Raw genomic sequence first — 15,720 nt, 5'->3', positions numbered from 1 at the left:
CCATGGGCTCTCCTGGCCACCAGTTTATACTGCTCAAAAAAACTTCATTCTGCCTGTATCATAACTACCAGATCCCTTTCTTCCTTTATTGCTTTTAAATCATCTCCACCAAGTGTATAATTTATTTTGGAGTTGCATTTTGTTGCATTAAAATATAGCTGCCATTTCTGGCCATTCTTGAAACCTGTTCAAATCATCCTGAAGAAGTGTGCCTGGCAGTGATCATTAACTACTCTCTCAATTTTTATGTTGTCTGCAAATTTTGATCTCTTAACTACTCTCCCAATCTTTACGTTGTCTGCAAATTTTGACATCATGCTCTTTATCCCTTTGTGGATGTAATTTATGAAAATCAGTAACAACAGTGGTCCAAAACTGTTCCTTGGGGGAATCCGCTTCTGATGTCACACCAATCTGAAGTTGGAGATGTCTGTACAATACTGAATGGAAGTCATTTTACAACAGTAAGCCAAATGAAAACCGACCTGCTCCACTTAGACTTCACTCAAGCATGGAATATAGACATCGGCAATATATTTCATGACATGACATCTCCTGATCCACCTTGGACAAATATTTCTGCAAATTGCGATGACTATTTTCAACAGTGGGGAAAGAACAACTTGTACCCCTCCAATGTCGCACAATTACATGAAACTCACTCTTCTAATTCAGAGGCCTGTAAAATCTATACTGATGGATCAAAAACTGAGATCCAAGTAGGTGCTGCGGCAGTCTTCCCTTCATTCACCATTTCTGTTTCATTACCATTAGATCGCATCACAAATTAAGTTGGCCACCCCTGGAATACAGGATCTTTATTGCTGAGCTTTATGCTATAAACTTAGCTCTTCATCAGATTACTGAACTTTTAATTACTCCTGCTTTAATATACACTGATTCACTCAGTGCAGTTACCGCTATAACTAGTAGTAACAACTCCTCTCATCCTATAATAAAACAAATACATTCTAAGTTACTTGCTTGTAATGAGTCGAACCAAACTGTGACATTTTGGGATAATTAACAATGAAAGAGCAGATCTTGCAGCCAAACAACCAGAAACTACTATTTCTCAAATCTTTCAAGTTCCAATAATGGATTACAAACACATCATCCGTAAAGCATGTTATAATAGCTGGTCCCTAATCTGGAGAGGTTATCCAGGAAACAAACTCTACCAAATAAAACCAGAACCAAAGCTGTGGCTCTCCAGCTTCCGAAAAAACAGGCGTGATGAAATAATTTTAGGAAGGCTAAGGATTGGGCATACTCACCTCACTCACCTGTATCTATTAATGAATGACAGCGCTCCCCAATGCTCATCATGCCATGTACAACTGACTGTTCGTGATTTATTAGTAGACTGTCCCCAGTTTCTAAATATCCATTCAAACACCTTTAAATCATTTGCTAAATCACAGTCATCATTATCATTAATGCACATTCTTGGAGATGATCCTAATAAAACAGAACTTTTTATCTTCCTAAACTGTATAGGTATATATCATAAAATATAACATCTATCTCAACAAATTTAGTATTTCGTAATAACCATTTGAAAGATACAATATGGCCCTGACAGCCTGTGTGTCATAAAACTCCATAACAACAACAACAACAACCACCAACCTTAAGAATATCCACTGATCACAACCCTCTGCCTTCTGCCCTACTGCCAGCCAGCAGTCCATCTTAGAATCTTTCCAGTAACCCCAGCATGTTCCAGCGTATACAGTAACTCCCACATGATGGACTGAGTCAAAAGCTTTGCTAAAATTCAAATAGACTATGTTGAAATTGTTCCCTACATCCAGCTCATGAGAAACTGTATCAAAATAGCTTACTAGGTTAGTTAAACATGATTTTCCCTTAAAAAATCCATGTGTGTCCTTCAGAATGCCATTTCTTTCTAAATGTGCCTGGATTACACTCTTAATTATTGCCTCTAAGATTTTCTCTTCTACTGAAGTTAGACTAACTGATCAGTATTTATCGATTCACTCTTAGAACTGCCTTTATGTACCGGTAATACATCGCTGCTTCTGTTATTTAAAGGAATCTCTCCCTAATTATGATGCCCTCACAATTGACTGTAATGGTTCAATGCACTGTCCAACTGCTTCACTCAAAATTATTGGGTGTATGCCATCAACTCTAGGAGCCTTACTTGCTTTGGGATCCAAAGTTTTTCTAATACACAGTCATCTGTAATTTCGAAATCACTAATTTTACTTGGCTCAGCCTCTTTCAGCTTTCATCAGTAAAGACTGATACGAAGTATTCTATTCAGTTCATCACCAATATCATCTGTGTTATCTTATGTATTAGGTGTCAGTTGACTTTCCCACACCAGTATACAAGGGTCTGATCTGATCTGTTTTCTTCTTCTTTGTATTTGACATACATGAAAAATTCTGCATCCTCATTCTTTGCTCTCTTAGCCAGTTCTTTCTCATAACATTTCATTATACACATAACATTTCATTATACACATAACATTAAGGAGGCCTTGGCATTCTTAATGTTATGTGCGATACTATTACAGATCAACATGTAGGTGTTGTGTAGGCCTCCTTTTCATCGCTCTGTAACTTTCTCATGCTTTCTTTTTCTACTCTGTTCTTTCTATTCCAGCTCTGTATTCATCCATGGCATTCTCTTTGTGCAATATTTTCTTAATGGTATATATGCATTCATGGCATCTGTGATTTTTTTATATAAATAAATTTTATGTATAAATTTTTTTATACAATAACGATTTATTACATTTCTGGGGCATATGGCACACTTTTTCTTGAAAAACACCAAAAATTTCTTGTATCATGATCCAGATGTATATTGGTGTATGCAGTTTAATTTTTTTTTTTTTTTTTCTAGGTTAAACTGTATATTTCAGGGATGGCCAACCTTTCAGCTTGTGTGCCACACACACAGCTTAGTGGCACACCTACCAATGCGGTGGGGAAAAAAATAATAAACAATCAGAAATTCATCTAGAATCTAAATTTGACTTTTACTGCCGATAATTATAACCTGGATTATAATGATTCCAATGTGTTGGGAACTCACATTGAAAATGTTCATATTTACCGTTTTTTTAGCATTAATGTAATGCTTTACATGCATGAGTGAGAAGCTAGTCTTGTTGCTAGGTTAATGAATAAATGTTTGTCTTTACAGAATCAATGTCTAAATGATTTATAATCAGTGTCACACACCAATTATCATTTTATGGAACTTATCTTCGACCCCCTTCGAAAATCCCTTCTTTAATCCTTTCACCAGCTTTGTATTTCTCAATTGAAGCGAATGAACAGATATTATTATTAATTCATCATCATTTATTATTATCATATATTATTTCTCTCAGTTGTGGGTTTACACCCTGTGAGGGGTACTAGTACCAAGTGCACTGGGTGGTTGTTATGTCCAGCTTTACCGTTGGTTGAGAAACTCTCTGACTGTGCTATGGGTGTTAAGTTTGTGACTTTCTGGAGTTCCTTGTAGGTATTTTTTGGGAGGCCTATTGTTGCTAGGCTCTCATGTAGGGTATTTGGTATCATACTGGTGTTTGGCACAGTTATCGGGATGATGGTTACTTGTTGAATATACCAAATCTCTTTGACTTCCTGTCTTATGTCTGTGTACATCCCAATCTTTTCCTCTTAGGTTTTCTGGAGGTTGCTGGGCACTGCTATGTCGATCAGTTAGTTAGCCTTTTCCTTCTTGTCAATGAGGGTTATGTTCAGTCTATTGTGTGGGGTTGCCTTGTCCGTTATTATGGTGTGGTCCCAATACAGCTTGCGAGTTGGGGTCTTTAGGGGGTTCATATAATACAGTACACTTTGTTTGATCAACTGCTATTTCCTTGCTATCTTCTGATGTATTTTCCTGTTGACCTGGTCGTGTCTGTGAGTGTATTCCATCTGGGTGATGTTTTTGATTGTTTCTGAGGCCAGGTGGCTTTGTCAATGTGTGTTATCTATCACTCTTGCTTCCTTGGTGATGTATTTCCTATATTTTCCAGTGTTGATTACTTGGTTTTGGAATGGCGAGCATGAATCCTTCAGTCTTGGGGAAGAGTGCCTTGCTTGTGAGCCATGCATTGGAAGCTATTTTATCTCTGTGTGCTTGGTGGAGGTAATAGTAGCGATTGCCATAGCATGTCTTCTTTGCCCATCTTTCTATCTTCATTTCTTCCGTCTGGGCGGAAGAGTTCTCGTTTAGGTTGGGTGGGTTATGCCACTTGTCAATCTTCCTTATAGCCTGGTGGAGTGGCACTGTATTTTTCTGGTAGTAATCCTTCAGATTTTCAATCACTTTCTTCTGTTGCTTGATGGGGTTTGTTAAGCCCCATCCTCCTTTCTGAGCTATGGTCAGTCTCTTCACTTCTCTCCGTGGCCGACTTCAGGTGGTTCCTTGCCATTTTTGTAATCTCCTCCAAGTCAATATTAGTCCATTTTATGATCCTGAAGTAGTATGTTAGCACTGGTACTGCATAGGTGTTTATTGCTTTAACTGTGTTCCCTCCATTCAGCTTTGCTTTTATCAACCATCTGAGTCTCTGATGATAATTTTTGGTCAGGCAGGCATTGATCTCCTTGTGCTCTAGCACAAGGAGATCTAGCAGCTGAGCCTGCATCATCATCCCCAGGTATTTGTGGGTCTCTTCCCCCTGTTATGCCTTTGATCTCTTTACCAGTCTGCATCCGGTAGTTTTGGTTGACTAATTTTCCCTGATGCAATATGTGAATCTTGCTTTTCTCTAGTCCAAATTCCATCCTAATGTCATTGCTGAATTCTTTGGTGATCCAGAGTAGCCATTGGAGTTGCTTCTTTGTTTCTATGTAGAGCTTGATGTCATCCATTTATATCAGGTGGGAGAGGGTGTACAGGTTGTTCCTTCCTTCTTTGAGGGTATGTCCATGCTGTTGTTCAGCATGATGGATAGCTGATTGAATGCTAGACAGAACTACAGTTGGTTCAGGGCATCTCCTTGAAAGGTTCCTTTCCTGATTGGGATTGGTTTGGTTGTGATGTTTTTATGGAGGCGCCCAATCTGACACTGTCAGATTGGGCGCCTCCATAGCCAGGTGGGCAGGAGCAGCAGTGCGTGGCACACGCTTCTTGATTAGACCGGAGTTTGAGCCCGTGACCACCAAATACGGAGGATGCGGCAAGGTCAGGGAATGACCACCGCATATCTCTGGAACAATGTGGCCTTAGTTGCTAATGCTCCTAAAAAAAACCAAATAACTGTCAGATTGACTTTGTAGATCTTCAGCTTCGCTGTTACCCAGCTATGAGGCATGGAGTCGATGGCTTTGCAGTAGTCAGTGTAAGCAATGTACAGGTTCTGGTGCTTCTTGCATACATTTTTTTGGAATCTTGGTGCATGTTTATCTATTGTTCAGCAAACAGTCTATTTGCTTTTGAGATGGCCTGAAAGGTAAAAGTCCAAAGGCATAATGTAGAGGTCATTCGTAATACATAATGTAGGAGGCCATTCCACTGATCCTTGCATTTCATTGTTAAGGGAATTTTTCATTCAGCTATTCTCAGATTACATGGCTGTAATGAGCAGGTGTGCCATCTTGCTGAAACTGTTCTCATTACTTTCCCAGCTTATTGAAAGTGGTTGCAAACATCTTGTTCTCTAACATATCAGGTTACACTTCTTTTGTCACTTAGCATGAAAATATAACAGCCGTGAGCTACTATTATATTGTTAAATGTTTTATTGTTTTTTTACCATAGGTAACAGCATATCCCTTCAAAATGTGGTTATTTAATTGTCTGTTAAATTTATTAAATTGCACACACACACCACATTTGCATTTTTCATAAAGTTATGAGCATACAAATATGGGGGGGGGAGTGTTCATCAAAATGGGACAGTTATACCATTCTCCCAAAGACCACACACTATTGTAACACAGATACACCTGTTCCTTAGATCGGCTAACCTTTAGGGTACTTTTGTACTAGTAATGTATATTTTTCCAGTTATACTTCATAACTGGATTGGCATGATTGCAACCACCTACCGATGGTACGCCAATAATCCTTGAAACAGTGCTATCTGGATGGTGGTGGTATCCACCGAGAATAAGTAACAATAGTCTTCTCCATTGGCAAAGCATTACTTATTCAAGGTAGTGCAATATCATGGTATAATAGGAGATACAATTAAACCGATGCCACTCACACTACTGTTGTAATTCACTGCTATGAACGAAGTACTGTGAAATATCACTGATAGTTCTGTAGTGATTTTTTAACATTATATGTGTGATATTACATCATTTATATTCATTTTATTATTCTCTTGTTTGATTGCAACCAAGGTTGTTATTATAATTAAAGTGACCAGATTTTCTGTAACCAACCAAACTCTGACGCTTTGTTATAACATGGCTGCATTTTAATGAGATATCCAATTTTGAAAGTGAAAAATTGTGTCCATAAAAGCAAAAAATAGTTTAAAAAAATAAACCGTACATCTTTGTTTATCAGTAGTGAAAATGCATCTTAACTGAAAAAGAACTGCCATATCTTGAGGCCAAAGTGAGTTGCAAGCACCCTTGATAGTAGCCCTTGACAGGCCAAATGCCATGAGCATTAGAAAGTTTCATTCCAGAAGTACTGCATTGCACAATATGTTCATCTTTTAAATCTTATTTTCATAATAAAACCAAATTTTTTCTATAAATTAGTATTGAATTTATATCACTATTCTGTGAGCCATAAATGATAATAATTCAGGGTTCCTTTAAATTATTTATAACCTTATTCACCCTTAAGTTAAGAAATTTGGCCAAATGGCTAGTGGCTACTGAGCATGAGCAATGGGGGGGCTGCCCTATGACACAGATAAGCTGACAAAATTCATTATTTAGGTCTGCTTTCCTTCTATTTAAATTATTTGTCACAAAACCACATTTTATTTCATACTTATAGCTAATAAAGATTTTTTTAATCCAAATAAACATCACAAAAGTGTACACCATCTGTATTATTCTGCATTGTTGCCAGTTGCAACACTTATATAATTGTGATGCCTCTAGGAACACCAGGACCAGTGTTCTGAAATTAGTACACATGGTCACTTTAATTATAATGGTTGAAGATGGGAAATGAGTATACACCAGATTTTGATTTTCTTATTTTCTGAATTTTTTAACTTATAATTTGGGTATGATGAGAATTGTTATGAGTGTGTTTTGATTTTCTTAACTTGCTATAGTGGACTTTCATTGTACTTTTTATTAATTGTGTGTATGTCTGTGTGTGTGTGTTGTGTTTATCTGTGCTGCTTGCGCTTATGCATAAGACATTTTAATAAATTGCAGTCCTTATTTTACAAAGTTATTCATTGGGATGAAGGTATGTTGCATTTATATACTCTTTTTAAAGTACTTATCTTATTTTTGGTATTCAAAGGAAATAGTTCTTGCTGTTTTATGGATTGCATGTAAAAATTTATTCTATAATGTTTTCACATAGACATTATTTATTCTATAATGTTTTTATATCAAAAATTTTGATGTAAAACTATGTTAGAATTTTCAAGAATTCTTTGAGTTATCAGAATCATCTTTCTGTAAAAAAAATGCACAGCTATGATGAATTAAGAGAGGTAGATTTTAAAAATGTGACATTTATGTTTTAAGTTCTTTTCCCTTCCATTAAGTAACATATTTATTGAGCACCTCAGTGGTGTTCGGACAGTCTCCTAGAAAGAGCACTTAAAACTTGAACTTTACTATTGTTTATCATTATTGATAATTTATCACCATAATACAGTGGTTTTGAGTCTGTGTTCTTTAGGACCCTACAGTTTTGCAATGGCTTTAAAAATGTGTTTTTAAAGCCATTGCATGGGTTTCGTGTGAAAAATTTGGCTTTGCAAAAGCATTCCACAATCAAAAAAAGATTGAAAAGCACTGGTCTGGTCTATTATTTTTGTACATATGCATACTGTATAATAATGCATTAAGAATTACAGTGGTTCATCTGGCCTTCCAACATAAGTTAAAATGTATGATTTACTAATGTAAATCATACATTTTGATAATATAGTTTAATAGTTCATACAGTTTAATAGTTCAGTTGGAAATATGTATGAGGTAAAGACTAACTTAGAAATATGTTGTTTAATTTTGTGAACAGCTATAAGCACACCACCCTCCAACATATATTTCTGCCCTGACCAGCAGATAGGTGGCAGCACTAGATTTGCAGAGTATATAAAAAGGATTAGCATTAGCATTAGTAGAGGCATATGATGCAAGAAAGCAAGCTTATTCAGCATCAGCCAAAAAAAAAACAAAAAACACACCACTCCCATTTCACCCCTCCGTTCGTTCGAAATACCTGTCCAGTTGAGCCTTAAATTTGTTTAGGCTATCAACTTCAACAACAAGTGACGGAAGTCGGTTCCACCAACCAACCACCCGCTGGCCAAAGGCAAAGGATAGCAGACTCAGGGACAGGTATTTTGAAAGATAGAATGGAATGATGAAAAGGCATTTCAAATAGATGTTATAGGATGTGATATTGTGGATATGTTCATTTGTCAGAATAGCGAAACAATTGGATCACCATGTTAAATGTTAAAAAAAAAACAGTGTACAGTCAGTCCTCGTATAACACGTGTTTACACTACACGAATTCGATCATATACGATTTTAAATAGGGGAACGATATCTTATATAACACGAACCGAATTCGCTTATGCATGATTCGCCTTTGTGTTTACAAGAAATGGCAGTCGAACGCAGAATCACCCCAACCGAACGCAACACCGATAGGAATGAAGAGAAGATTCTGAAAATGTATTTATATTTTTTATATCAGTGAAGGGGAAACACATTTCACCATAATAACGTAAAAACCCACACAATTCCAGCTATCCGTATAATCACAAATGCAATTAGATCGAGTTTACTACCAGTTTATAACAGATTCCACTAGCAGAAACGCAGGCACCTCCGTAGCCAGGTGGGAAGAAGCAGCAGTGCGTAGCACACGCTTCTTGATTAGACCGGGGTTCGAGCCCGTCACCACCAAATGCGGAAAGGTCAGGGAATGACCACGCATATCCCAGAGCAATATGGCCTTAGATGTTAATGCTCCTAAAAACCAAATAACAAAATAACTAGCAGAAACGCAACTGGAAATTGTTTTTATTGTTTTATGGTAATAACCCCCAGAAATGTGCTTTAGTAAAATTTGAGGTGTTAATAGTGTATCTCTGCCTTTACAATGTTGTTTATTCAGTTGCTACACGTGCGCAGCTTTGTTTATGTGTATCAAGCGTGCCTCCTCGTTTTGTAATAAAAGTAAAGTGCAGCCATTATCAACCCACTGCAGGATGGAAGCCTCCTCAACAATTCATGCTGAGGGAAATGGACCATAATCTGCCATGCTTGGTCCAGTGCGAGTTGGCAGATCGACCGTATTCAGCAGTCAGGGGCTTGAACCCCGGTCTACTCAAAGAGCGTGTGCTACTGCACTCCTGCTCCTGGCCACTCGGCTACGGAGGCGGTCTTGTTTTGTAATTGTGCTTTATTCCCTAAAAATGAGTAAAATACTTAAAAGGTGTGAAAAGGAAGTGCCCTGGTGAAGACACTGCAGATTCAGAGAGAAAAAGAAAAGCAATATCGATAAACAGAGACGGACTGGGTCAAAAATTCTTACCCGGGAAAATTCATAGTGGCCTCATACTACGTATGGTTTATGGCCAAAATCACACCGGCCTCTGGCCCACCGGGGTTTCCCCGGCAAGGCTTATGGCCAGTCCGCCTCTATCGATAGAGAAAAAATATGAAATTGTGAAACGCTTTGAGCGAAATTAAAGACCATGTGATATTGCACGTGCTACAGCCCTAAATGAGGCACCGCCGAGAATTACAAAGAATGCAGAGAAAATAAAAACTTTCATAGCAGGAACAACTCAAAGTGTAATTAAAATCCATTAGATTAAGACACAAAGAATTGGAAGAGATGGAACGGCTGTCATCTGTTTCGATAGAAAATCAAACAAAGAACAAGTTTGCTTACGATAGAAGCAAAAGCAGTAGCAATATTTTATTACGTAATAGTCGTAATAAAATACTTACGTATTTTATTACGATTATTTATTGTGTTTGGTAATGTTTTGGTTACAAATGTGTGTTCAATCTTGGGTGGTCGGTATCTAACCCTATTTTTCCCATAGGGCCTGTTGTTTATATTGCACGATTTTGCATTGCACGAGAGTTTCTAGGAACACAACTATCGTGCTATACGAGGACTGACTGTATATAGATAACGTAAAGCTGCTCTCCACCCAAAGTCTGTTAGACAGCCGTTAATGACTCTCAGACTTTGGAAATTGAAATGTATTGTACAGGGATTATAAAAGTCACCTTTGCTAATCTCACAAGAGAACAAATTATGCTAGAGAACAGATATTGTGTAGGACAAACTACTATCAGAAAGACTGGATTATATTTGATAAATGGCCGCACAGCTGCCCAACAACCCAATCAGTAACTTCACAATTCTAGTCAGTGCCTGTCACTGGGTATTGAGCAGAAGCAGTGACAGAGTAATGTGAAATGTAAATCATGCTACACAGTCCACACATCATGTGTAGACTGCAGTCTCCATATAAATGGACCTCAAGCTGGAGTGGCACCTGGTTTGAATAGCTAATCACTGGCTCATTTTACCTGACAAAAACCTGATACAAGTATAAGTCTTTATGATAGTACAGTCGATTCCAGTTATTTGGGACACATCGGGACTAGTGCATTTTGGCCCGATTAAGCGGCAGCCCCAATTATCCGGAGTTTCACATAAGTAGTTAAAAATATAATGGACCCCGCTTTACAATTGGTTCACTGTATAATCAAATCACGTTACGATGGACTCACCATAGTAAAGTACCGTTCACTATACGATGTGTGTAATAATTGCCGGTCATTGTGATCATGTTTGTGAATTGAATTTTAATTCTATTAAACAGCGATTCTAATTAGCGAAAATAGGAGGAATATTATCCACGGGCTATAAAAGTAAAGCTATATTAAGCACAAATTTACCCTTTATTACCTTACCAATTAAAAAATTAAATGATATGTGAAAATCGGAAGAATATACGTGATAATCGGAATAATTGATACTTACTGTAATATGTATATACTAACTAGTTGACATTTCTGTTCACTGACATTTGTGGGTGGGGGTTAAAATTTAAAATAGTAAAAAGATAAGCAATCAATAACAAAGAACACAGCACACACAAATTGCAAGTAACACAATATGCGCAAGTGAGAACGGAGTAACAAGTTATGAAGCTTTAAAAATAGGAATGAAGAGAAGATTCTGGATTCTGAAAATTAATTTTGTATATGATTGAAGAGTTCATGGAAGTGTAAACACATTTCACCATAATAACCCACAGAATTCCAGCTGTCGGTATTATCTCAAATTCAAAGAGATCGAATTTACTATCCGTTTATGATAGATTGCACTAACAGAAAAGCCCAATAAACAGGTGACTCCTAATTGTTTTTATTGTTTTATGGTTGTGACCTCCAGAAATCCGACCGAACCATGTGTTACGGTCGGAGACAATCGGAGAGTAATCTCCAGTGCTGCGGTTTCCTGCCCCGATTAAATGGCATGTTGTCCCAATTAAGCAAAGCAAACCCTGGATATTTTCTCGATTGGGTTCTGTTTTTTAAGATTTTCCCGAAATAAACGGCTTCCCCGATTAACCAGTGGCCCAAATAACCGGAATCCACTGTATTATGACTGACTCCATTATTGTATATAAATAATAATACATTATCCTACAGTAATCTTTAAAAAATAATAATACAGTAATTAACTGATTAATTAAATTGCTGCTGTTTTAGGCAGTGTTAAAAATAAGAACATACTCAACATAAAATAATCATGATTACTGAGCAAGCACATGGCAGTGTGCCTTAGACCAAAAGAAACTTAGATTGACAAGTCTTGTTAATCCAAGTTTCACTTAATTTGAGGTAACACATAGCAAAAAAAAGTTAGACCTTATGTGATAATGTTAGATCACAAAATGTTTAAATAGGTTGAGAAAATTTTGAGTCACATTTCTAATTGTAAAATTCACTTATAGACTTGATGTATGACTGAAATATGTATTTCTGCATTTGTTTTGTGCATGTTTTTGATTAATTACACTTCGTTAAAAATATTTTTTTGACTTTCGTATTAATTTTAACTAGTTGTACCTGGCATAACATGTTATAACTGATTATGGCATAAATAGTTTAATCTAGATCCCTCAGTTCTTATGTAGCTTCAGTCAAAAAAAAAAAAAAAAAACTCTCCCATTTCACCCCTCCATTCATTCCAAATGCCTGTCCAGCTCAGCCTTAAATTTATTTAGGTTATCAGCTTCCACAACAAAAGATGGAAGTCTGTTCCATCAATCAACTACCCGCTGGCTAAAGGCAGCAATTTGAAACTGTGCCCCCTCAGTTTCAAATTGAGGAAATTCAAACCTGATTTTAAAATTTAAAATCAGGTTCAAAGAGGAAGAATCCCATCAGCATTCAGCTTGCTCAACCCATTCAAATCCTTTACACCTGAATCAGATCACCTCGCAGGTGCCTACTCTCCAGGTGCTGCAATTTGCAGAACTTAAGCCTTTCTTGGTAAGAGCAATCCTTTGCTCTTTGCTTGGTAAGAGCAATCCTTTGCTCTTTGCTTGGTAAGAGCAATCCTTTGCTCTTACCAAGAGCAATTCTTTGTTTTCCTCACCAATCGTGTTGCCCTTCTTTGTACCTGTTCTTGCAACTCTACATCCTTCCTAAAAGTCTCCAGACCTGTACACAGTACTCTAGGTGCGGCCTGACCATTGCCTTGTATAACGGGATAATCACCTCCCTGTCCCAGCTAGCAAAATTCCTATATATCATTGACAAGACTCCATGACTTGCCCTGGCAGCCCGTCTGCACTGCTCAGTGAACTTCATATTTGACGTGGATTGGATACCCTTACCGATACTAATAATGGTACTAAATAATACCATAAGACTTTAAAATTATACTATTAAATATTGGTGTTGTAGATAGCTCTTAAATGATACATTCGTAGTGTAAAGGCAGCATTTTAGTTGTATCTCATATTGTGATCATCCTTCACGAGTTACCGTGTATTGCACTGTCTCGAATAAGTAATGCTTCACTAATAGAGAAGACTATTGTTACTCATTCTTGGTGGGCACCACCACCCAGATGGCACTGTTTCAAGGTTTGTTGGCCTTTCATCTGTGGGTGGACAGGTACCCTGGTATTGCAATCATGACAACCCACTTGTGAAGTTAACTGTGTTACTTATTCAGGTGAGGTCCTCATGGACTGGAGATGAGCAAATGTATCCCCAATTCACAATGGGGGGGGATCATATGGTGACAGGAATAATTACAGACCTTTAGTTTAACTTCTGTCGCAGAAAAAATAATGGAGTCACTGATTAAAGGAGTAATGCAGGATCATCTAGACAAGGCTGCAGTTATAGTTTAGATGCAGCATGAGTTTGTTTAGGGGAAACATTGTCTGAAGGAATTTGATTGGATACTATGATGTGGTCACAAAGGAACTGGATGCAGAAATAATTTTGATATCGTATATTTGGATTTCAGGAATGCTTTTGATACTGCCGAACATAAAAGACTGCTGTACAAATTGAAGCAGTGTGGCATTAAGGGCAAGTTGCTGCTATGGATAAAGGGATGGTTGAGTGGGAGAAGACAGAGTGTGGTAATCAATGGACACTGCTTGCTGTGGAATTATTAGTATTACCAATGGCCACATGGTGCAAGGAAGCCTATGGCTTATGCTGCACCAATGTTATTAATGGATCCCTCCACAGACACATTGTTGTTTTCTGTATATCAATGATATTGATGAAGGCATGTCAGGCTTAATGTCCAAGTTTGCAGATGATGCAACGTTTGGCAGGTTTGTTAATAACAGCAATGACAGTATGCTACTGCAACAGAAGCTAAAAAAGTTAGGCAGATGGGTTGAGAAATGGCAATTGAAGTTTAACATTGACAAATGCAAAATACTGCATATTGGTAGCAGTAACCCCAGTGGCAAATAAAATGTGTGATGCTACATTCAGGGTAGTGGAAAATGAAAAAGACCTAGGGTAATTGTAAGGTTGGATATGAAATTCTGTGAGCAATACAGACTGGCTGCCAGGACAGCTCATGGTGTTTTATCAATGATAAACAGGAAATTTCTAGCATGGCAATTTCTTTTCTTGCCATGCTAGAGACAATTGTACAAGGCAATTTCTCTTATCAAGAAACACTTCAAGTCTGCAAATTGCTACTTCTGCAGACTGCTGAGAATGCTGGAACTAACTTCCATCTGTTGTTGTGGAAGTTGATAGCTTAAGTAAATTCAAGGAAGAATTAAATGGGCTATTAGATGAAATGGATAATTGAAATGGGATTTTTTTTTTTTTTTTTTGTTGATGCTCTGAATTATTCTGAATAATTTGCTGTTACATATTCTGAATAATTTGCTGTTACATATTCTGAATAATCTGCTGTCATTGCAAATCTGTGATCTTTCAAGGGAATTTTATGCTTAGGGGAAGGGGGAGAATATCACAGGTAAATTCTTGAACAAAAAGCACCAAGTGCACAGTCTGTAGTTACGATGCAAGTACCATTTCTCTTTTCTGGCTAATTCCTTTGAACAGAATTATGTATAATTGGCACAGAATTTCTGAAATTTTGCTAATTTCACATCAGAGAGAAGGAGATCATTGTCCTATTATATAAGGCAATGGTTAGGCCACCTCTCAAGTACTGAAATACAGGGTCTAGAAGCCTCATTTTAGGAAGGACGTGGTTTTGTTGGAATGGATGCAAAGAAGAGCAACAAGATTGGCGAGAGATGAAAAATGGTTCTCTGACCAAGAAAGGCTTCAGTTTTGCAAATTGCAGTCTGGAGTCTAGGTGCCTGTGAGGTGATCTGACTCCAGTGTGGTGTTTAAGGCTTTGAATGGATAGAGTAAGCTGATGGAACTGTTCCTCTTTCTGAAACTACACAAGGGGCATACATTTGAAATGAGGAAGGTTGGTTGCTTGGATTTTCCTAAATTTGACTTCAGTTAGAGGGTGATTGACTGTTGGAACAAACTCCCATCTGTAATTGTAGAGGTGCATAGTTTGAATAAATTCAAGGGAGACCTAGCAAAACTGTTAAAAGGGATGGATGGGTGAAATGGGAAGTGCTGGCTTATTTTCTATTTTTATTTTTTGGCTTACACTGTATAAGCTTGCTTTCTTGTATTATTTGCAGTTACTACACCTATTAATAATAACTGTTTTGCAGCATTCTCAGTTCACTATTTAACCACAGAGTGAATTCATAATAAACAGTGCTCTGTGGGCCAAAAAATATAATAAGCATTATCATCACATTTGATAAAACTGTCATATTTTTTGGGCCATGGAGAAGATGAATTCTTCCACTAAGGGAACTGGGCCCTCTTTTCAGGTCATTGCTCTATACCCACAATTTATCACCAGTAATGACAGAAGAAACACTGTGGATCAGCAGCAGCATGTTGACAAAGATTTTGACATGAAAGTACTTGTTGCTCTCTGTAATCAAGTAAGGATGCATAGTACAAACTTGACTGAAATATATTGC

General features: G+C 37.4%; 1 protein-coding gene across 1 annotated transcript in view; it reads left to right on the top strand.

Annotated features, from left to right (window-relative positions):
- Positions 1-15,720, top strand: part of LOC150080278 (cytoplasmic dynein 1 intermediate chain-like) — a 389,556-nt gene that overhangs the window by 111,400 nt on the left and 262,436 nt on the right. The window contains 1 exon segment of the mRNA XM_090380674.1: positions 7,372-7,389. Coding sequence (XP_090236800.1) covers positions 7,372-7,389 — 18 coding nt within the window.

This window comes from Mastigoproctus giganteus, chromosome 9, assembly GCF_048544385.1.
Source record: "Mastigoproctus giganteus isolate SK-2022 chromosome 9, ASM4854438v1, whole genome shotgun sequence".
Classification (NCBI taxonomy): Eukaryota; Metazoa; Arthropoda; class Arachnida; order Uropygi; family Thelyphonidae; genus Mastigoproctus; species Mastigoproctus giganteus.
Note: the sequence above shows the minus strand (reverse complement) of the source record. Positions and strands in the feature narration are given on the sequence as shown.